This window comes from Rhinatrema bivittatum, chromosome 5, assembly GCF_901001135.1.
Source record: "Rhinatrema bivittatum chromosome 5, aRhiBiv1.1, whole genome shotgun sequence".
NCBI classification, from domain to species: domain Eukaryota; kingdom Metazoa; phylum Chordata; class Amphibia; order Gymnophiona; family Rhinatrematidae; genus Rhinatrema; species Rhinatrema bivittatum.
In genome coordinates, this window is record NC_042619.1 from 134,106,533 (window position 1) to 134,129,351 (window position 22,819).

The window sequence follows — 22,819 nt, forward strand, 5'->3', positions numbered from 1 at the left end:
TTGCGGACGACACTAAGATCTGCAACAGAGTGGACAAGCCAGAAGGAGTGGAGAGAATGAGACGGGATTTAAGGAAGCTGGAAGAGTGGTCGAAGATATGGCAGCTGAGATTCAATGCCAAAAAGTGCAGAGTCATGCATATGGGGAGTGGAAATCCGAATGAACTGCGTTCGATGGGGGGAGAAAGGCTGATGTGCACGGAGCAGGAGAAAGACCTTGGGGTGATAAGTGTCTAATGATCTGAAGTCGGCGAACAATGTGACAAGACGATAGCTAAAGCCAGAAGAATGCTGGGCTGCATAGAGAGAGGAATATCGAGTAAGAAAAGGGACGTGATTATCCCCTTGTACAGGTCCTTAGTGAGGCCTCACTGGAGTACTGTGTTCAATTCTGGAGACCGTATCTCCAAAGAGAGAGACAAGATGGAGGCGGTCCAAAGAAGGGCGACCAAAAAGGTGGAAGGTCTTCATCGAATGACTTATGAGGAGAGATTGAAGAATCTAAATATGTACACCCTGGAGGAAAGGAGGAGCAGAGGTGATATGATACAGACTTTCAGATACTTGAAAGGTTTTAATGATCCAAAGACAACGACAAACCTTTTCCGTCAGAAAAAAATCAGCAGAACCAGGGGTCACGATTTGAAGCTCCAGAGAGGAAGACTCAGAACTAATGTCAGGAAGTATTTCTTCACGGAGAGAGTGGTAGATTTATTTTATTTAATTTTATTTAAAAACTTTTCTATACCGTCGCTAAGTTATATACCATCGCAACGGTTTATAAATAGGCACATAGACTAAGGTAAGTAAATGTAGGATATCGTACATTCTAACAGGTGCCAATAAAGTTCGGTTACAATTTCATAAATAAAATCATTATTTGAGTAATGTTGGTCAAGTCCAAGTATATTATTGAGTTTTGAAATATTACTTCTTAAATGTAGGATTGAGTAAATTCATTCTCATCTGCATTACCCTGTACTTTCATTCTCTACCCTCCACACTCTTTAGTGAAGGCTTTTTTTAAAGAGCCATGTTTTTAGATTTTTCTTAAAAGTTTTGAGATTATTCTGTAATCTGAGTTCGGGGGGCATCGTGTTCCATAGTATGGGCCCAGCCAATGATAAAGCCCTTTCTCTCACTTGGGTTAATTTTGCTGACTTTACTGAAGGGATTGTTAGTAGTGCTTTGTTTGCTGAGCGGAGGTTTCTTTGTGGAACTTGTACTCGTAAGGCTGTGTTTAGCCAGTCTGCTTCTTTATCTATTAGTTTGTGTATGGTGCATAAGGTTTTGTATTTTATCCTGTATTCAATGGGTAACCAATGTAAGTCTGCTAGAGTTTCGGTTATATGGTCTCTCCTCTTTTTTTCTGTTAGTATTCTGGCTGCAGTATTTTGAAGTATCTGGAATGCCCTTCCGGAAGAAGTGGTGAAGACCAGAACTGTGAAGGACTTCAAAGGGGTGTGGGATAAACACTGTGGATCCATAAAGTCTAGAGGACGTGAATGAATGTGGAAAAAAGGATTTGCATTCACAAAAAAGTGGGAGTAGCTTGCTTGTTACGGCGGTTACTACCCCAAATCAAATAAGTCTTATACTTCACTTTCAATGCATATCCAGCATAATTCTCTGCTTCAACAGCAGGGGGAATGAAGAAAAGTGGATCTATATACAGACAACAACCAACAAGGTCTGAATTACATAGTCTGGGTAAACAAATAAGCATGGGTGTAGCTTGCTTATTGCGGCGGTTACTACCCCTAACTAATTAAGCTAGATATTTCACTTAAAGGCAGCTCCAACACTGCTCTCTGCATTAATGGTGGGGGTGGAAGGGAAACAGAACCAAAAGGTTACTAAGAGCCAAGAGTAACAGATAAGTATGAGAGAGAAAATAAAAAGTGTGAAGCTTGCTGGGCAGACTGGATGGGCCATTTGGTCTTCTTCTGCTGTCATTTCTATGTTTCTATGTCTTCGAGAGAAGTGGAAGTGGAGGGAATGCATATAGGAAACCTATTGCCCATGAGAGGGAGAATGCATCTCTTGGCTGTGAGTGTTGGCTGCGAGTGAGAGAGAAAACGTTCTCTACTTTGCGGTTCTGAGGTGACGTTGGAATATTGAGTCCGCTACAGTGCGGTTGAGGGACCACTCGTGTGGTTGAAAGACGTGATTCAGCTTGTCCGCAAACACATTGCCCACTCCCGGCAAGTAGCTGGCCCTGAGGTACATTGAATGGGAGAGGGCCTCGCCCATATCTGTGCAGCCTCCTGACACAGTAGGCAGGAGCCCCTCCCTGTTTGTTGATGTATGTTGATGTACCACATAGCCACCTGGTTGTCCGTCTGAATGAGGATGACCTGGTTGGAAAGGTGATCCTGAAATATCCTGAGAGCATATCTGATTGCTCGCAGCTCCAGGAAATTGATTTGGTGTTTGGCTTTTCTCGGTGGAGGTACTTGTTGAGGGTGCGTAGGTCCAGAATTGGACGAACGCCGCCTGAGTTTTTGGGGATTAGAAAGTACCGGGAATAGAATCCTAGGCCTTGTTGGGAGTAGGGCACTGGCTCTATTGCTCTGGATTGGAGGAGGAGGGAGACCTCCTGCTCCAGGAGTAGTGAGTGGTCGGATGTTCTCCACGTCGGTAGAGGTGGGGAGTCCGGTGGGATGGAGAGAAAGATCAGGTAATAAACTTGTGAGATTATGGCAAGGACCCACTGGTCTGAGGTGATTGTGTGCCACCTTTTGTTGAAATGGCACAATTGACCTCCCACTGGTATCTGAGGCAGTGGAAACTGGCTGCTGCTCTCTATGCAAGAGTCAAAAGCCAGAAGCAGGGCCCGGCTGAGGAGCTGCCTGCGGCTTTTGTTTCTGCGATTGACAAGACTGGATCTTTTGGAAAGGTCTCGTGGAATGAGTTCTAGATGGTGGTGGATAGGACTTCTTTGGATGGAAGAATGACTTTTTAGTATCCTTCCTGAAAGGCTGTTTGGAGGAATACTCAGAGGGCATTAGAGAGAGCTGGTGAAGGGTCTCATGATGGTCCTTGAGTTCTGCCACTGTCCGCTGAATCTGTTCGCCAGATTGTCTCCTATGCAGGGCAGATCAGATAATCTGTCTTGTACTTCAGGGCGCAAGTCCGAAGACTTAAGCCAGGCCCATCTTCTTGCCGAAATAGCAGTTGAAGATACCCTGGAAGCGGTGTCGAAGATATCATAAAGAGGATCTTATTTCATGCTTCCTGCCTCGAAACCCTTGTGTACCAGGGTTTGAAGCTGTTCCTGGAATTCCTGAGGCAAGGACTCTGCAAAGTCCTGTATCGGCTTGAATAAGACCCTGTTATACTGGGTCATGTACAGCTGGTAAGAGGCGATCCAAGAGATAAGCATTGATCCCTGGAAGACACGCCGGCCAATGGAATCCAGGAATTTCTGTTCCTTACCTGGGGGAAAGGAAGAGTGGGGTTTTGATCTTTTTGCCGTCTTTTAGGCAGATTCTACAACCACAGATTGGTGATACAGCTGAGGTTCCTGGAATCCTGGGGCTGACTGGACCAAAGAAGTGGTATCAGCTTTTCTGTTGACTGGACAACAGAACCAGGGTGTTCCCAATTCTTTTTGAGGAGATCCAAAAGAACCTGGTGAATAGGGATGGAGGTTATTTCCTTGGGAGGATCCAGGAATTGCAACAGCTCCATCATTTGGTGCCTATCATCTTGCTCAGTCTGTAATTGGAAGGGAATCAATTCAGACATTTCCTTCAAACAATTTATGAAGGACAAGTCCTCTGGAGGAGAATGCTTCCTACTTTCAGTAGGAGAAGGTGGCGATGGTAAATCATCGGTGTCTTGAGATGACTCGTCATTCCAGGCGTCATAGGGATCAGCACCTGTCCCTGTAGGAACCTGAGAAGGATGGTATTCCTGAAGGTCCTGGTCTAGGATCTGAATGCATCGGGGGAGAGACTGGAGGCACCGATGAAGGCACTGAGGGCACCGGTGCAGACATCGATGGCACCGATGGGCACATTGACATCTATGGTTGAGGCATCAGAAGGACTCCCAATGGAGAAATGTGGAACGGTGTTTCCCCTCCAGATGACAGGGTAAGTGGGGAAAGCACCGGAGCCATCGGTGACCCAGGATCCATCGGTGGAAAAGCGGCTATGAGCGCTTCCATCTTTGAGAGCAGCGGTGCCAATGCTGCCGGAATGGGATCGATGGTCGGTTCCACGACTGGCACAGATTTCGGCACTGGAGGACCTTGGAGTCTGTGCATCGCCTTATTGATGGCCTCCTGAACCATCTGGTCCAGTTCTTCACGGAGACCTGGAGCAAGCAACCCCGGCTTCAGAAGAGAAGAAGGAGACAGAGGAATAGCCGGAGGGACCACTGTTAAAGGCGGAGTCGTGGCTCCCGATACCCATCTGGGTGAGGATTGCCTCGGTGACCCGGTCGCAGAAAGGGTCAGTGCCTTTTCTGGACGGGGTTTCTTCGATGGCGGCTCGGACGATGGCGAGGTCGATGATTTTCCTTCATCGATGGTCCGAGACTTCTGGTGTCGATGCCTATGTCTTTCTCTATGATCCCCTCGGTCCTGAGGGGGAGTAGAGGTAGTCGAAGGCCAAGAAGTCGTCGACACCGGACGGTGACCGATACTGGCGCGAAGTGGACGGTGCCGGTTCAGACGACGTCGATGCAATGAACGGCATCGGAGTTTGAGAACGGAAGAGAAGTTCCATTTTCTCCATTCTGGCCTTGCGACCTTTTGGTGTCATTAAGGCACATTTGGTGCAAGTCAGGACATTATGCTCACACCCGAGACACATTACACAGACTTTATGCGGGTCTGTTATGGACATGGTGCGAGTACAGTCCGGGCACTGACGGAACCCCGATGCCATGGCCTTTGAAAAATTTAGCCACGGTATGGTCAACTGCCAGTAGGCCGAGAGGGCCAAACTAGACTGGAATCGACTAAAAACGGGTAAAAACTTACCAGAGTACCGCGGAGTCAAAAATTCGAAGGAGGGACCCCTGTGGGGTATGAAAGTTTTTAGTAATTCCATGAGAAAATTCCTGTCAGGAATCTCTGTGGAGCTCCTTAACCCGTGTGGCTACTGCTGCTCGGAAAAAAGAAGACTGAAGGGGGACCTCTGCTGGCTGCAGGTTTACTGCCATGCTGGGCATGCCCAGTAGGTGCCAGTCAAAGTTCTAGAAACTTTGACAAAAGTGTTCCGTGATTGGGCTCCATCCTGGGATGTCACCCATATGTGAGGACTACCATCCTGCTTCTCCTATGAGAAAAATCTGTTCTCCCAAATCTGAATACCTAGTTCTCTATTTGCCCTCTGATTTCTTCTCCAAGAATGAACAAGCTGCCTTTGTAACAAAATCAAATGCTGGACAAGTGCTCATGATAAGAAATTGGAGGGAGAGAAGTTCTTTATGTAAAAATTAAAAGATGCCTGGTATAGCCTATCAAGAAATATGATGGAAATCAAAACTGACAATTTAAGCAATTTGGGAGAGATGCAGAAGGCAGTGGTAAGTGCAGGGTCAGGAGAAACTATATAAAAGAAATGGGGGACATGGATATTAGCTGAAGTATCTAAACATAAATGCTCATTTACCTAAAAAAGTTAGAGGACCAAGAAAAGATGACAAAACCAAGAAATCTCTTGCAGGTGGTCAAACTTTTAAGGGACAACTGAGTGGAGTGAGTGGGCCAATTAGCCTTATCTGCCAAAATCTACGTTTTATTTATTTTTATTTATTTAAGGTTTTTATATACCGGCATTCATGAAATGATCACATCATGCTGGTTTACAAATAAACAGGGGTGCAATAAATACATCAAAAACAGAAATAACGTGTCGAAGAAAGCAGTTACAATTAACAAGGACTATTGAACTCACCCCTTTAGTTTGTACTAAAGGGGTGAGTTCAATAGACTATTGAACTGAGACTATTGAACTCATCCCTTTAGTTTGTACAGTATACCATTAGCAATGGATACAAATGCCTTATCACAGATGGTCCTCTTTCACAGGAACGTGATCCAGGATGACCCAGCTAGCCACCACATGCTATTTTGGGCATGGAACCTCAATCCAGACTCCTCGGGAATCCAGTACCCAAGCATAAAAACGGCTCCAGTAAGATCTTGAGCCTGAAACCACAATCCTGCAATGTCTATAAAGTGCTGTCAGAAAGGAAAATTGGTTTTTACCTGCTAATTTTCGTTCCTGTAATACCGCAGATCAGTCCAGATCAGTGGGTTATGCCTCCCACCAGCAGATGGAGTCAGAGAGGAAAGCTTTGAGGCACTGGTATCCCAAGTGTGCCACCTGCAGCTCATCAGTATTTATAGATACCCAAGCAAAGTATAATTGACAAAAAAACAAAATATTATAGAATCATTCTGATAGATTCCTATGTACAGAAGCTAACCGTTAGGTAAATCAATCTTTCGGCAGTAGCACCCGGGCGGGATCCTGGACTGATCTGTGGTATTACAGGAACGAAAATTAGCAGGTAAGAACCAATTTTCCTTTCCTGTACATACTCAGATCAGTCCAGACCAGTGGGATAGACTAAAGCCACATTACACCAAGCGGGAACCCAAAAGACCCGCTCGCAAGACGCTCTCCCCAAAAAGCAGTTGGTCCGGATCCCTAACATTCAGACGATAATGCCTTGTAAGGTATGCAGGGAAGACCAGACTGCGGCTCTACAAATCTCCTCAGGCGACAACTGACACGCTGCCCAAGAAGCTGCTTGCGCTCTCTTTGAGTGAGCTTTCAAACCAGTCGGGACGGGACGACCCTTCCCGATATAAGCCAAGCAAATTGTTTCCTTCAGCCAGCGAGCCAAGGATGCCTTAAATGCCTTTTCACCCTTCTTCGGACCTCCAAAGAGCACAAAAAGGTGATCCGAATTTCGAAAAGAGTTAGTGACCTTCAAATACCGAAGGAGAACCCAGCGGACATCTAATAGATGAAGATCTCTTCCCATAGCGGGGTCATGCCCAATCAGGGAATCTGGGTATGTCCACGGACTGATTAACATGAAAGGCAACATCACTTTCGGCAAAAAGGAAGGGACCATGCGCAGGGACACCCTATCAGCCGAGATGCGAAGGAAGGGATCCCTACAGGTCAGAGCCTGCAATTCTGAAATACGCCTCGTGGAACAGATGGCCACCAAGAACACAAGGTGAGGTCGTTTAAGGAAGCGTGTCCCAGAGGCTGGGGGGGGGGGGGAGATCATGAAGCACCCTCAACAACAGATTGAGATTCCACTCCAGGCATAAATTACGAAGAGGAGGACAAAGGTGCTTCACAACTTTCCGGAAACGGACAATGTGCGAGTGGCTGGCTAGAGGCCTACCACCTACCCGCCCTAGGAGACATCCCAGGGCCGAAACCTGAACACACAGGGAACTATAAGCCAAACCTTTAGATAATCCCTGCTGCAAAAACCCCAAGATCTGAGGAATGGTCACAGACAACAGCACCACACCCTGCTGGTCACACCAGACTTCAAATACCTTTCATACTCTAGCCTATGCCATAGACATCGAGGGCCACCTGGACTGAAGCAGGGTGGAAATCACCTGTTCCAAATAACCTTTCATCCATAACTGCCACCTCTCAAACACCAGGCTGTGAGAGAAGGAAGTGATCCTCCTGATCCGAAAAAATGAACCCTTCTTGCAGGTGGTTCGGCAGATCAGCTAGGCGTAGCAGGCCGTCTGTCGCCAACCGTACCAGGTCTGCAAACCACGGCCGTCGCAGCCACTCCAGTGCCACCAGAATTACCAAACCAGGATGGTCCTCTATGCGCCGGAGAAAGCGCCCGATCAGGGGCCATGGAGGAAAGGCATACGGGAGGATTCCAGTTGGCCACTTGCAAACTAGGGCATCTACTCCTCCCGCCCCGATTTCCTTCTTTCGAGTGAAGAACCGGTCCTTCTTGGCGTTGACACGGGTCGCCATGAGATCCAGTTGGGGAACTCCCCATCGGGCACAAATGTGTTTCCAACCCTCCCAGGATAGTTCCCATTCCCCGGGATCCAGCTGTTGACGACTGAGGAAGTCCGCCTGCACGTTGTCCACACCTGCCACGTGAGAGGCTGCGATGCCTTCCAGATGAAGCTCGGCCCAAGCGAAGAGGAGGTGTGCTTTCTGTGCCATGGCCGGACTCCTGGTTCCTCCCTGGTGATTGAGATATGCCACCATAGTGGCGTTGTCTGAGAAGACTCGAACCATTCTCCCCTGCACCAGGGACTGGAATGCCAACAACGCTTTGCAGACTGCCCTTGCCTCTAGGCCATGGGTCCCCAACCACCGGTCCGCGGACCAGGACCGGGGCCGGTGGGGGTTTTTTTGCCGGTCAGCAGCGCTGCTCTCCCCGGCTGCCGTTCATTGGCTGCCGCTGCTGCGGGGAGGTGGGACGAGGCTGGAGACCCGCATCCTCCAACCCCAAAAGGGAGGTGGCACAACCCGAAAAGCCAATTAGCACGTTGCGGCTGAGTGGTGAACTACTGCTGTGCTGTGTGCCGGATACACACAGCAAGAAGATCAGCAGGGCCATGGTGGAGCTCACGTCACCATGGCCCGAAGAAAACAGTCGCATCTAAACGTGCAGGTGCTCCTCCTCCTTCCTGCCCGCACGGCCCTGGAAGAAAAATGTTGTCGGAGTCGCACAGGCAGGAAGGAGGAGGAGCATCAGCCACATGCAGAAGAGAAGCAACGCGGCCCGAGAAGACCAGGGCCGCTGCAGAGCCCATCCTGCAGCGGCGCGTGAAAAGGAGGCCCAGAGGTGAGAGAGAGGCTGATTATATGAGAGAGAGGCATGTGACAGTGAGAACGTATGTACGTTGTGTTTGTGTGTGTGTGTGTGTGTGAGTGTGTGAGTGTGTGAGAGAGAGAGAGAGAGAGAGCGCATGTGAGAATGAGAATCTGACTATGTGTTTGAGGGAAGAAGACAGATGGAGAGAAAAGAAATAGAAAGGCAGGCAATATAAAAGGAATTGGCAAAAAAATAAGAAAGGGAAGGTGGGGGAAAAAAAGCCTGTGATCAACCGATTAGAAAACTAAGATCAGACAGATGTAAAAAAAAAAAAAATAATTTTACTTTTTACTGATTGGCACATGTAATCTTTGGGAATGTGCAAGAGTAGCACTTTCTCTATGCGGATCTCACAATGTACGAGATCAGTATGGAGGAACTGGAAGCCCACGGGGCCTGCACAGAGGAGGCAGCAGAATGGGCTTCAGTGCCAGTAGCAGCAATCAGCACCTCCCCAAATAGCCACGCGGCAGCAGTGACAGTGGCAGCAGAGGAATGAGAGATGCTCTGAGGTTGTGAGGGAGCCAGTGAGAATGAGAGCATGAGTGTGTATGAGAAAATCCAGGGAAGTAAGAGTGTGTGTGGGGGGGGGGGGGGGGGGGGGAGAGTATCTTACAGCCTGAGGGTGTGTCAGTGTCTGTGGAGAGCGAGAGGTTATGGTTGGGTATAAGAGCATGAATGTGCATGTATGTGACAGTGTATGTGTGAGAGAGAGAATGGACATGTGAGTATGTGTGAGAGAGAGAGAGGATAACCTCCTAATCCTCGACAATATCAGGGTGACTGGAAATCAAGAGCTCCCATGTATGGACAGCAGTGGCTTTTTAAAATCCTTATTAGTTTTAATTATTGTGTGTTATTTGATATATGTGCTGTTTTTAAATATTTTATTGGTGTTTGGGAAATTGTAAAAAATGTATATGATTTTAATTAATAGAAATTCTATTTATCAGTAGTTTTAAAATATTATTTTATTAGTATGGTTTTACTATAACTGATGCTTTGTGTTTCTTGATTTTATTGTTTTATGAGGAATGGTGGTTCTGTTTTTCCATTGTCAATATTTATTTATTTATTAAAGAGACTTCTATACCGATATTAGTGGAGACATCATATCTGTTTACAGCGAACTATAGAAAGGAAAATTACAATAAACAGGGCGTGGAGGAGGGGATACAACGAACCAAAGGAAAGCAGGACAGGAAAGGAACAATAGCAATGGGAATTCAGTTTTTTCTAATTTGTGCTCCTTTATTTTGTACAAGCCGTAAAGCCCGTTAAAACGGGCTACATCCCTCTGTCTCTCACCTCCCCCTCATTCTCTCTCCCCTCACTCTTCACCACCCCCCTCCCCCCACCCCCACCCACTCCTCTCCACCCTCCCTCTCCTCTCACTCAGTCCCCCCTCTCCCTCACTCCCTCCCACTCAGTCCCCCCTCTCCCTCCCTCCCACTCACTCAGTCCCCCTCTCCCTCCAACTCACTCAGTCCCCCCTCTCCCTCCCTTCACCCACCTCCATTTTCTCCCGGCGCCGTAAGCGCGACTTCCCGCAACCCTCACCCGGCTCCATTAACTCCTCCCGCTCCTGCCGGCAGATCTCGGGGGGGGTCACTCCCGCGCGCGCGGCAGTGACCCCCCCCCGAGATCTGCCGGCAGATCTGGGGAGGAGAAGTAGCGGCGCCGCGCGCGCGCGCGCAGTGCCGCTACTTCTCCTCCCGCTCCTGCCGGCAGATCTCGGTGGGGGGGGCGCGGGAGTGACACCCCCCCCCCCCCCCCCCGAGATCTGCCGGCAGATCTGGGGAGGAGAAGCAGCGGCACCGCGCGCGCGCGCGGCGCCGCTGCTTCTCCTCCCGCTCCTGCGGCCCCACCGCCATTTTTATTTTCTGATCGACATCCTTGCCCGCACATGCGCAGTAGAGCTGCGCTCTACTGCGCATTTGCGGGCCGTCGGTCACAGGCCATTTATAAGGTAGATTCTGTATTTGGTGAGGGTCTGTCTCTGCTCTGTGTGTGTGACCATGATGAAAGATTCTGCTAGCATGTAGTGTCTGTATAGGGATCTATAGCAATCGGGTTTGTTTTGTTTCCTCAGTAGGTGGTGTATTGGTATTCTAGGTCTCAGTGTAATATTTACCCTTGCTTATTCACAGGTAGGGTTATTGTTGTTTGAGTCCTTGGTGTTATTACTGTTATGTTACGATGGGATTGCAGAATAGATTTTGAGTGTCTTTTTGTGGGATTTTGTGTTAGTTCACAATGTGTCTGGCAGTGGAAGGTGTTTGTGCTGCTGTTACTGTGAGGTGACACCAGAATTTGAAAATATTTTTTAGTATGATGAGCTGTAAGGGAAACATCCAAGCTCCATTGTTTGGAGGAATTTCAGTGGATGCACAGAGTTAGAGAACTGGAGGTGCAGGATTTATAAATGTCATAATTAAATAAGTATGCACTAAAATCTAACACCATCCATGCCCCCATATGACCAAAGCCCCACCCCCACCCGCCCTGCCAGGCCATGGAAAAATGGTCTTACTTAAAGCTAGTCCCTGGTGCAAAAAAGGTTGGGGGGTGGCGACTGATAGACCACGACCATTCGGGTAAGGACCAGGTTCCCTGCGCCGCATGACCGAAGCACACTGCTCCTCTGCCTTGAAGGCTCGCATCCATTGTCACGATCACCCAATGTGGGACTTCGAGGGGCATCCCCTTCTGTAAGTTGTCTTCCGACAGCCACCATTGCAGGGTAGACCTGATTCACTGCGACAAAGGCAGGGACAACTGGTATTGCTCAGACACTGGGTCCCACCGCAACAGTAGATCTCTCTGCAACAGTCTCAGGTGCGCGAAGGCCCAAGGCATCAATTCCAACGTCAAAGCCATGTACCCCAGAACTTGTAGGCAATCCCACACCCTGGGGATTGGAAGCTGTAACAAGAGACGCACTTGTTGCTGCAATTTGTACATCCTGTCGTTCGTGAGAAATACCCTGCCCTGGAGGCTGTCGAAACGAGCTCCCAAATACTCCAGACACTGTGATGGAGTCAGATGACTTTTCGCTCCGGTAATTTCCCAGCCTAGGGTCTGGAGTCAGTGGATCACACGAAGAACCGTTCACTCGCCTTCCTCTTCGGCTCGAATCAGCCAATCGTCGAGGTAAGGATGGACCATTATCCCTTCCTTTCGGAGGGTCGCCGCCACATGACCATCACACCTTGGTAAAGGTGTGCGGGGCTGTTGCCAGTCCGAACGGCAGCACCCGGAACTGAAAATGCTGACCCAGGATCTTGAATCGTAGGAATCTCTGGTGAGCGCTGCGAATCGGGATGTGTAGATAAGACTCGGTGAGATCCAAGAAGGCGAGGAACTCTCCCTTTCGAACCGCTGCAATTACATTTCGAAGTGTTTCCATTTGAAAATGGGGCACCTTCGAGCAACGATTCACCTTCTATAGGTCCAGGATGAGTCAGAAAGTGTCCTCCTTTTTGGGAACCACAAAATAAATGGAGTACCGTCTCCTCCCCCGTTCCTCAGACGGCACGAGGACGATCACCTTCAGGGCCAGCAATCTTTGTAGAGTGTCTTCTACCGCGGCTCGCTTGTTGCGGGAAACGCATCGTGATTCCACAAAGGCCGGCATGAGAGGCCGAGAAAATTCTAAGGCGTAACCTTCTTTTACCACCTCCAACACCCAGCAATCGGAGTGATCCTGGCCCACTCCTCATGCCCCCGATCACCCTGTCCAAGGAGTGGGTGGGCATGATTTCATTGGGCAGGATTCCCAGTTCCAGTTCCCTGACCGAAACCACCTCTGGCAAGACGACTGGAGCCGTGAAAGGGCTGTGTACGGGAAGAGGTCTGTCTGGAAACCAGGGGTGGAACACTCCTCCCTGACCAGCTTTTTTGGAAATCCCGAAAATGGGATCAAAGACAGAATGATTTACTGTAGGGCTTGCTATCTTCCAGCAGTTTATTGCCCTTGGAATCCTGCAGATTTCATCAGCTGATCCAAACCCTCTCCAAACAGCAACTTCCTTCGAAAAAACAGACTGCACAGTTGCGACTTGGAGGAAGCATCCGCTGCCCAATTGTGAAGCCATAGGTGTCACCGAGCCAACACCAAGGAGACCATAGTCCAGGCCACCGAACGCACCAAGTCATATAAGGCATCCGCCACATATGCCACCGCCGCCTCCAGACGAGCCGCCTGAGAAGCTGACAAAGTCCTAGAAGATGATGGGTCCTGCGGTTTTTGAATCCAACATAAACATGCTGTTTGCATCATGCTGGCACACACCGCCGCCCGAAGTCCTAAGGAGGAGACCTCGAACAACTGCTTCAGATGCAGCTCCAGCCTGCAGTCCTGCTCATCTCTGAGAGCAGCCGCTCCCGCCACTGGAATGGTCATCGTCTTGGTCACCGCTGATACAGCCACAGCCACATCCACCTTAGGTACCCTGAGGCGTTCTAGATGTTCCTCCATTAGCGGGTAGAGTTTTTGCATCGCCCAGCCGACCTTAATCCCCGCCTCCGGGGATTCCCACGCCCAGCTGTTGAGCTTTTGAATCTTCTTTGGGATGGGAAAAGCACTAGGTGGACCCGGAGACCGTCCAAGGACTGGGTTCACTCCTTTGCTGTCGGATTCTTCCAGCGAGGGTCTCACCCCCAATTTCTCAAGCACCTGGGGAATAAAGGGGCGCAACTCCTCCCGCTTAAACAGCCAGACTACACGGGGGTCGTCCCCCTCTGCACTAGGTTCTACCAGATCCTGATAGTCATCGCCAGTATCTACCTCTGGAGGGACCTCACCCTAATCTACAGCGATGTCCCTCAGGTGCGGAGTGGAGTCGTTCCCCTGCTGGTCGACTGCACCCGCTAGATCCTCCCGAGCCAAAGTTGCCCGGGATGGACGACTGTCAGTTCGCAGATGGGGACACTTGGGAACTCCCACGCTCCCATCCTGGGCTCTGCGCTTCGCGAGCTTCTGAGCCAGAAATGCTTCATACATGAGCAGCACAAATTCCGGTGAAAATCCCCCCAGTCCCGTCTCATCACTGCTAGAATCAGTGTCCGTGTCCCTCAGTTCCTCTGGTCTCGGAGTCCACGCAGTGGGGGAGCGCGGGAGGAGGGTCATCCTGGAAACCCTTTTCCACAGGGAGCGCAGTGGGGGTTGGGCTCCTTCTGTTAGACCCAGCCGCCGAGCCTGACCTGCAGACTTTTTAGGTTTGGTCCTCTTGTCTGAGGCCCCTTCCCCACCCAGGGCACAGTCCGTGTCAGGGGATCTAAATAAGCTGACCATACCCCGCAAGCCTTACAGGATTCCACCAGAGGAGTTTCTGCCATGTTCCTCCTGCAAAAAAGGGCATATACACCCCCCACCCCCCCCCCCCGGGAAGAAAACAGGTGCTGCCACCCAGTCCTGGTGACTCCCACCAAAAATGCTGCGAAAATCTGCTCCAGGAATGCTGGGGAGCCGCGTGGGAGGTCGAAAAAGAAAACACAAAATGGCCACCGCTGTAAAAATAGCTCCGGAGATAAAAATGAGGCAGGGAGCCTAAAAACATCCTCGGAGGTTCTTACCAGGGCTGAAACACTCTCCCCCTCCTCTTCAGGGGTATGCCTGGCTCTGCACCACTGGGCAGACTGATTTATCCCAGGAGCCGCGATGAACAGGAACTTGGATCTGGGTTTTTGTAAAACACAAAATGTTCAACTTCTAGTAACAGAAAAAAATAAATCCTAAGCTAAGAATAATAGAAAAAAATTCCCAAAGGGGCTACTTCCCTATACCGCAGACACTGAGGGGGGAGCCTTCGGGTCGCTGAGGGAGCCAGACCCCTGGCTATCAGGGGACCTGGAACCACACGGGCTAGCACCACCAGGGGTAACCAATCCCCCATTCGCCCGGCTCTACCTGAGGGATGGCCCAGACACTGAAACTAGCACCTCAGGGAGCAAGAAAAATCCATCTCACACAGAGCTGCAGGTATACATGACCACCATCTGCTGGAGTCAGAGAAATACTGATGAGCTGCAGGTGGCAAACTTGGGATACCAGTGCCTCGAAGCTTTGCTCTCTGACTCCATCTGCTGGTGGGAGTGCATAACCCACTGGTCTGGACTGATCTGGGTATTTACATGAAAGCCTTGCTACACAATTCCTATAAGCTTCAGTTGCATCATAGGAACCACTGGCCTGCTTCGCAAGTAGAATAAAGGCCTGCAGCAAGAGGATGCTGCTTTTGCAAATAAGCATGCCAGTGGAGGCAAAGGGAAAAGGAAAAAAAAAAACCAAAGGCTTCCAGGAAGAGGTGGCATTGGAATGCTTCCTAAGTCAACAACACTGGTCTGCGAAACCAGCAGATGTCAGGTTATAGAAATTTTTTTTATATAGTGTGACATTTCCTGAGACTTTAATAAGTGTCAGTATTAGTATTCTATGAACAAGGTGCTTTTGGATCTCTTGGAAACTGACTGTTGTCAGTTTATTACAGCTTAAATTTAAGTTACTGCAAATAATGAGTGGAGTAGTCGTCTAGTGGTTAAAGCGTGTCAGTACTTTTCAGGATACATTACTTACTAGGCTGCAGAGATTGTTCCAAGCCTTCATAGTAACACCAGTTTTCTGCATTGCGATCAATCAAGTCTCGGTATACTTCAGCAGCTTCTTTTAATCTTCCTAATCTCAGTAACATGTCTCCTACAAATTCATAATTCAGAGTTGCAAAAATATTACAAATGGATTACTATAATATGGTTACTTTTGCTAAATGTTTTAGGAATCAATAATCATGTAATGTGTGCACACTTAACGTAGTTCAGAATTCTAAAAACATTATTGGTTCTGGGGGAAACTGGATTCTCTGTAAATTGTAATAACTAAAATGACAATGTGGATGACTTTTTGAGATCAATAGTCCTTATCCTCCAATACAACAGAAATGGTGTTAAACAGCAAAGGTTAATAATATGGACCTTCAGATGACTGGATAAACATCAATTAGCAAAAGTAGAGAAGCTGAAGACATTAAAAGTATTACAAAGAAGGAAGAATTTAAAGTGACTTCCTTAGAATTGTGAACAGCAGGTGTTAAGTTACTACCACGAGTTAGAAAAAAAAAATCAAAACAGTTTGTGTTCACAACCAGGAACACAAGTTAGCAAATTAAGTAATTATTACTACAACAGAGTGTAGTTACATATAAGTAACAATAATTAATTTTTATAAGTCAAAAAGGATCATTTTAGAATGAGCTGACCTTTATTCTTCACTTACTGAGCCTATTAACTTAGGGCAGAGTTTCTCAAACCTGTCTTGGGAACCCTACAGCCAGTCGGGTTTTTAGGATGTCCACAATGACTAATCATGATTTCCAATGTATTTTAATTTATGTCATACATATTTGTTGTGCATATTCTGAAAACCTGACTGGCTGTTGTGTCTCCAAGACAGGTTTGGGAAGCCCTGATTTAGAGAGCTGCTAGACACTGTATAGATTTTCTTTTGGGGAAGACACACAGCATTACCTTTAATTTCTTCTACCACAAGTTTATCACATATTTGTTTCTCATAAGTTTCTGTGTGATCCAAAGACTCTTGAAACAGATCTGCTTCTCTCATCACTTGGTTCTGGTACAGTATCAGCTCACTGTATTCATAGTCTATTTTATTAGGAGGAACCTAGAATTAAAAATATCATAACATATAAATTAGCAATAAGATTTTATACACAGTCAAGTTTAGTTATTTTAGGCACATTACTCTGCATAATGATGATGCAGTGAAGTTTAAAAACATCTCTGTAACAAAGTAACAAGTCTGTACATGGTTGATGACTACCCTGAACACTAGGGATGTGAATCGTTTTTTAACGATTTAAATTATCGTCCGATAATTTTAAAATCGTCATTAATCGGTAAGGGACTCGATACAATAGGAATTCCTCGATTTATCGTGAAAAAATCGTTTAATCGAGTACGGGAATTATTTGGGGGGAGGGCGGGAAAAACTAGAACACCAAAACAACCCCTAAAACCCACCCCGACCCTTTAAAACCAATCCTTTACCCTCCCCCACCCTCCCAAAATGTTAAATTACCTGGTGGTCCAGTGGGGGGGGGGGGGGGGGGGCCGGCGCGATCTCCCGCTCTCAGGCCATCGGCGCCATTTTGGCTACCACTGATAAAAATGGCGCCGATGGCCTGATTAAAAAAAAAACCCACCCCGACCCTTTACAAATTACCCTTTGCTTCTCCCACCCTCCCGACCCCCCCAAAACAACTTTTACATGTACCTGGTGGTCTAACGGGGGTCCGGGAGCCATCCCTTCAATCATACCCTCTGTGCCGGTGCTTGCTGGACTGGTTTCAAAATGGCACCGATCGCCTTTGCCCTCACTATGTCACAACCTGTGACATAGTGAGGGCAAAGGCGATCGGTGCCATTTTGAAACCAGTCCAGCAGCACCGGCACAGAGGGTATGATTGAAGGGATGGCTCCCGGACCCCCCGCTAGACCACCAGGTACATGTAAAAGGTTTTTGGGGGGTCGGGAGGGTGGGAGAAGCAAAGGGGGTAATTTGTAAAGGGTCGGGGTGGGTTGTTTTTTTTTATCGGGCCATTGGCGCCATTTTTATCAGTGGTAGCCAAAATGGTGCTGATGGCCCGAGAGCGGGAGATCGCGCCGGGACACCCCTCCCCCCACTGGACCACCAGGTAATTTAACATTTTGGGGGGGTTCGGGAGGGTGGGAGAGCAAAGGGGTCATTTGTAAAGGGTCGGGGTGGGTTTTTTTTTTTTATCTGCTCAGGCCGCCTCACTAAAAAATTAATGATATGAATTGGAATCGGAACCGATTCCAATTCACATCTCTAACGATCCGATTTTTTTCTCCCTCCATCCGAACCTGATCGTTAAAACGATCGGGCACACGATTCACATCTCTACTGAACACAGAAGTGAAACCTACTAAATGGCAGCAAATTTAAAATAGCTTGCAAGTTTTCCTCTTATACAGCAAGTCACTTGAAAGTTTTCAAATTATATTGTATGGGGATGGATAGTTTTGATTTAAGATTAGTGGCCCTATATGTAAAAATATATTTTGCTAATGTAAATTCTTCTTTTAAGAAATAGTGCTTTAAAAGTAGAACCACCACACCAGCACATTTTTGTGCCAATGCAAATTTTAAAGGTTTGTACAGTGTACATATAACTGCAGCAGATTGTGATTCTGTGACTTATTTATGACAACTTTTGATTTCTGAAAATTTTACCCCATAACCCCTTCAGTTTTTGCTCCAACAGGCATTTTGCATTAGCAAAAGCCTATGATTATTGCCTAACAGACTCCATTCTTATTACCTTCATAAAGGATTAAAATAATTAGACTTCCGAAAAGAGACTACAGTTTTGTGTTATTTTATTTTTGTTTTTTTTGTTTTTATCTGTTAGTAAATAACACAACATAAAAACTATTAAGAATGTTATCTGTATGCCCTCTAGAATTGTAGATAGGCAGGTTATACATTTTAATAAATAAATATTGTGCATCCTAAAAGCACCCATGGTACGTTTTTGTACAGTGAATGTTTCTCTTTCCGCTCATTCTGATTCATCTTGTGAGGTGCTTTGACTTCTATCTGCACTCTGACAGTTGTGTTGGTGATTCCCAAAATCAGTGCATCTCCATCTGCTGCAAGATTGCATCAATCACTGGCACAAAAACATGCTGCTAGCTATTCTAGGATGTGGAGCAAAAACTGAAGGGAGTTGGGAATAAAATTAGTAATGACATACAAGGTCTTTAGCTCACTTTTCCCAGGGCAGCGAAACATAGAAATGACAGCAGAAAAGGACCAAATGGTCCATCCAGTCTGCCCAGTAGGTTTAAAGTGGTGACTGCCACTCTAGGCAGGTTACTCCCATTTTTCTCTCAAGGGTAGTAACTTCTGCCACCGTGCAGTTATCCCCAAGCCTTATAACCCATAAAAATTGCAGCTAGCAATTTTTTTTTTACTGGGTGATGAGCTTTCTTGAAAATTCAGACAGTGCTGCTTGACGTGCTTTTCTTATGAACTTGGCTGTAGAAGCAGACCTGTGCTTTTCCCTTATGTCTGTGTATCAGTACCCAAGACTGTAGAGGTTGGGGCCCTTGGTTGTTGTCTGAATCCAATTCCCCTTTTTTCCCCTGCTGTCTAAGAAGGGAGCAATGCTGCAGTTGCATGAAAAGCATCAAGGCATATTGGTTGAGGGTAGTAATTTCTATGCCTTCTGTTAAATCCTGGAAAGAATAGTAAATAAACAAATTTACTATTGGAATTCCTGGACAACAACATACTCTCCCCGTCTCAACTCGGCTTCCGTAAAGCACGAAACACAGAATCCCTCCTAATCTCACTAACGACTCCATCCTCTTGAACCTCGAAAAAAAAACAACCCTGTCTGCTCATCCTCCTTGACCTAACAGCGGCATTTGACACGGTGAATCACGCTATACTAATAGATCATCTATCTGACATTGGCATCAAAGGTATCGCCCTCAATTGGTTCAAATCTTTCCTCCAGAACAGGTACTACAAGGTCAAGATCAACAGTAAAGAGTCACACCCAATTAGCTCCACCCTGGGAGTCCCACAAGGCTCTTCATTATCTCCAACTTTATTCAACATATACTTGCTTCCGCTTTGTCAGCTCCTCACCAAACTAAATCTAACCCATTATCTATACGCAGACTATGTTCAAATTCTCATACCGATTACAGATTTACTTCACAAAACCCTGGATTTCTGGAACTCCTGTCTACAATCCATCAACCTACTAACAAGCCTCAACCTGATACTCAATCCCAACAAGACAGAGTTTCTCCTCATCACCTCATAACCATGTATTTTCTCATTAACCCTCATGTTATTTTACCAACCGCTATTGTATTTTATTTATTGTCATTTTTTATTGCCATTTTTTCATTGATATTTATTGTTGTTTATTTATTAATTATTTATTAATTGTTATTGCATTATTTTCATTTATTAATTGTTATTTATTAATTGTTAGCATTGTTATATATATATATTTATTCTGTTTCTTGGATTAACTATGTTCATTGTAAACCGCTAACTTGAAGCGATAGTTACTGTTCATTGTAAACCGGGGTGATATGTATATTATACAGGAACCTCCGGTATATAAATCCTTAAATAAATAAATAAATAAATAAATAAATAAATAAATCAATCACCCAAGATGGGAATCGCCTGTTGTCCAACTCACACCTTGCTTCTCAACCAGTCCTATCCCCCCAAGTCAGAAACTTGGGAGTCATCATGGACAACCAACTTAACTGCAGAAGCTTCATCAATAACACTGTAAAGGACTGCTTCTTTAAACTTCAAGTTTTAAAACGGTTGAGACCCCTCCTCCACTTTCAAGATTCTCCGATCAGTCCTACAAGCAATCATTTTCACTAAAATCGATTATTGCAATTCTCTGTTACTCGCGCCTCCCTGCTACCACTATAAAAACTTTACAGATGTTACAAAACGCTACAGCAAGGATCCTAACAAAAACTAACAAAAGAGACCATATAACACCAATCCTAAAGAACCTGCACTGGCTCCCATCCAATTCAGAATTATGTTCAAAGTCTTATCTATCATCCACAAAGCCATACACAACATCATCCCTCTGGACCTCATGATCCCGTTTCAGCCTCGTACTTCCCTCCAGACTGTTGAGAACAAGCATATGGAGGCACTCTACAGGACCCCCCTATCAAAACGGCATAAGGAAAAGAGCTCTCTCTACCGCCGGACCAAGCAATGGAACTCACTCCTCCAGACCTCAGGCTCATACAATGTCCAATCACCTTTAAAAAAATAAGACTCAAGACCTGGTTGTTCAACCAAGCCTTCTCTTAACCCTTCTACCTCTTCATATCTCCCACTAGTAGACTTTGTCCTAGGCATCTCCTTAATGGTACTCTCGCTGTAATAAACCCGAGGTAGATGCACTTAATACCTTTGGCCCTTTACCTAGTCACCGAACACGACACCAGCAAGCATTAGGCTTGCCGGTTAATCCACTTAGCTTATATACTGCTGTGTTAAACCCAGTTCTTTTGTATCCAAGTTTTTGATTTCCCTGGTTTAATGTAAGACATCCTCATGTCATGGTTTACTGTTGGAATGTAAACCGACGTGACTGGTAATTATGTACTTGAATATCGGTATAATAAAAATGCTAAATAAATAAATAAACAAATAAGGGTAGTAACCACTGCAACTAGTAAGTTATTCCCCCTGCACGCTTTTTCTCATTTCTGTTTTCTAGCCTTTAGAGTTCTACAGTGTTTATCCCATGCCCCTTTGAACGCGTGCATCGCCTTGGACGCAAACGGGACGGAGACTCCAGACCCGATTGATAATTGCCAAACTTCTAAATTGGTCCCATAAACAAAAGATTTTACGGGGCGTACCGCTTGAAAAATGCTTTGCAATACCAGGGTACTGCGATCAGACTATTTCAGGATTATTCGGCCCAAGTTGCAGCTAAACGCAAACTGTTTAGTCCCAGTTGTACTGACCTCTTCAATAAGAAAGTGCGATTTCAGCTGGCTTACCCGGCGACTCTCAGATTCCACCACGCGGGCAAGGACCACGCATTTACAGACCCTGAGGCGGCGAAAAAATTTATACTAAACCATGTGAAGTCAGTTGGGCTGGAAAATGCTTCCCACGGAGCAAAAAGATGTATGCATGATTCATATCTTACAGAACCAGATGGCTGGCCATAAGCAGGACAACCAGATAGGACGCAATAACAGAAAGATTTTGAGGAGGGACGCTACGGGCCGAGAATGGACAGTGGGTAGTAAACCCCCAGAGGCCGGCGGACAACACTTGCAGTGGCGCTGAGAAAAGAATCTGCGGCCCCTCAGGGTATGTTGTCTTTTGTTTTGTTTTCTTTTTTTCTTCACTGCCGTCCTTGGCCTTTTATTTTTGTTGTTGTGGCCTGTTGTTCTCTATTTCCTTTGACTGGAAGTACCTGCGCCTGATTAGACAGCTGTTCTGGGCCGGGAAACAGACGTTATGGCATTGTATACACCCATGGATTGTAAATGTTTAAGCAACCCATATGCTTGCCCGGGCGAGGCGGACCGAGGTATGGCGGAGTACGGACATGAACAGTACAACACGGATGCGGACTGCCGGGACAAGTAAGCATATACCAGCTTTGTTTACCCGGGCTTACCGGGCATGTTTGGATATAATGCCGAGTACATGCGAGGGCACCATTATGGTGAACGAGCCAGCGGCGGAATAAAAACTGAAAAAACAAAAACAAAAAAAAAAAGGGCGAAACCGTGGGAGGAAGCGCAGACGGAGAAAAGACGACTAGGAAAATAACAAAACTACTGCACTGCAACACAAGACAGGGACAATGGACTGTTTCAATATTTTTTCTTTTCTTTTCTACTGGAGCTAACAACTTTTGCGGAGGAGGGCCCCGAGGCGTCACTAACGTGTACCTCCAAGCATCTTGACACCTTCGGGTGGACAGACACTGTTCATTATGGTTTTTTGGGGAAGAAGTGGGAAAAGGGAGGGTAAGGAGGGAGAGGGGAGGGAGGGAGGGGGAGGGGATAGGGCCCAACAGAGAGGTACAGAGAGTTTATGTTTGCCACAAAGCGGGTGTTTTCTACACGCTGGAATTGATTGTCATAGGTCACAGGTGGACGGTGTGTCAAGGGTGTAGTTTGTGCCTTGGGCTTAGGCTGGGGAGCCTGGGGTACTAGAGTCTATTATATCTCTTATATTCTGCAGAACACACAGAGCTTATGCCTCCTTTGAAGGTAGCAAGCCTCAATGTGAATGGGCTAGGCCATCCTATTAAAAGAACCAAAATATTGCAAGCCCTGAACAGATCTCATGTACATATAGCGTGCATACAAAGAAACACATCTAACGGAAGCAG

The 22,819-nt window shown here is 46.7% G+C and overlaps 1 protein-coding gene across 1 annotated transcript in view; it reads right to left on the reverse strand.

Annotated features, from left to right (window-relative positions):
- NAA16 (N(alpha)-acetyltransferase 16, NatA auxiliary subunit) overlaps nt 1-22,819 on the reverse strand; it is a 468,335-nt gene that overhangs the window by 266,892 nt on the left and 178,624 nt on the right. Inside the window, 2 exon segments of the mRNA XM_029602955.1 lie at nt 15,427-15,546; nt 16,374-16,527. Coding sequence (XP_029458815.1) covers nt 15,427-15,546; nt 16,374-16,527 — 274 coding nt within the window.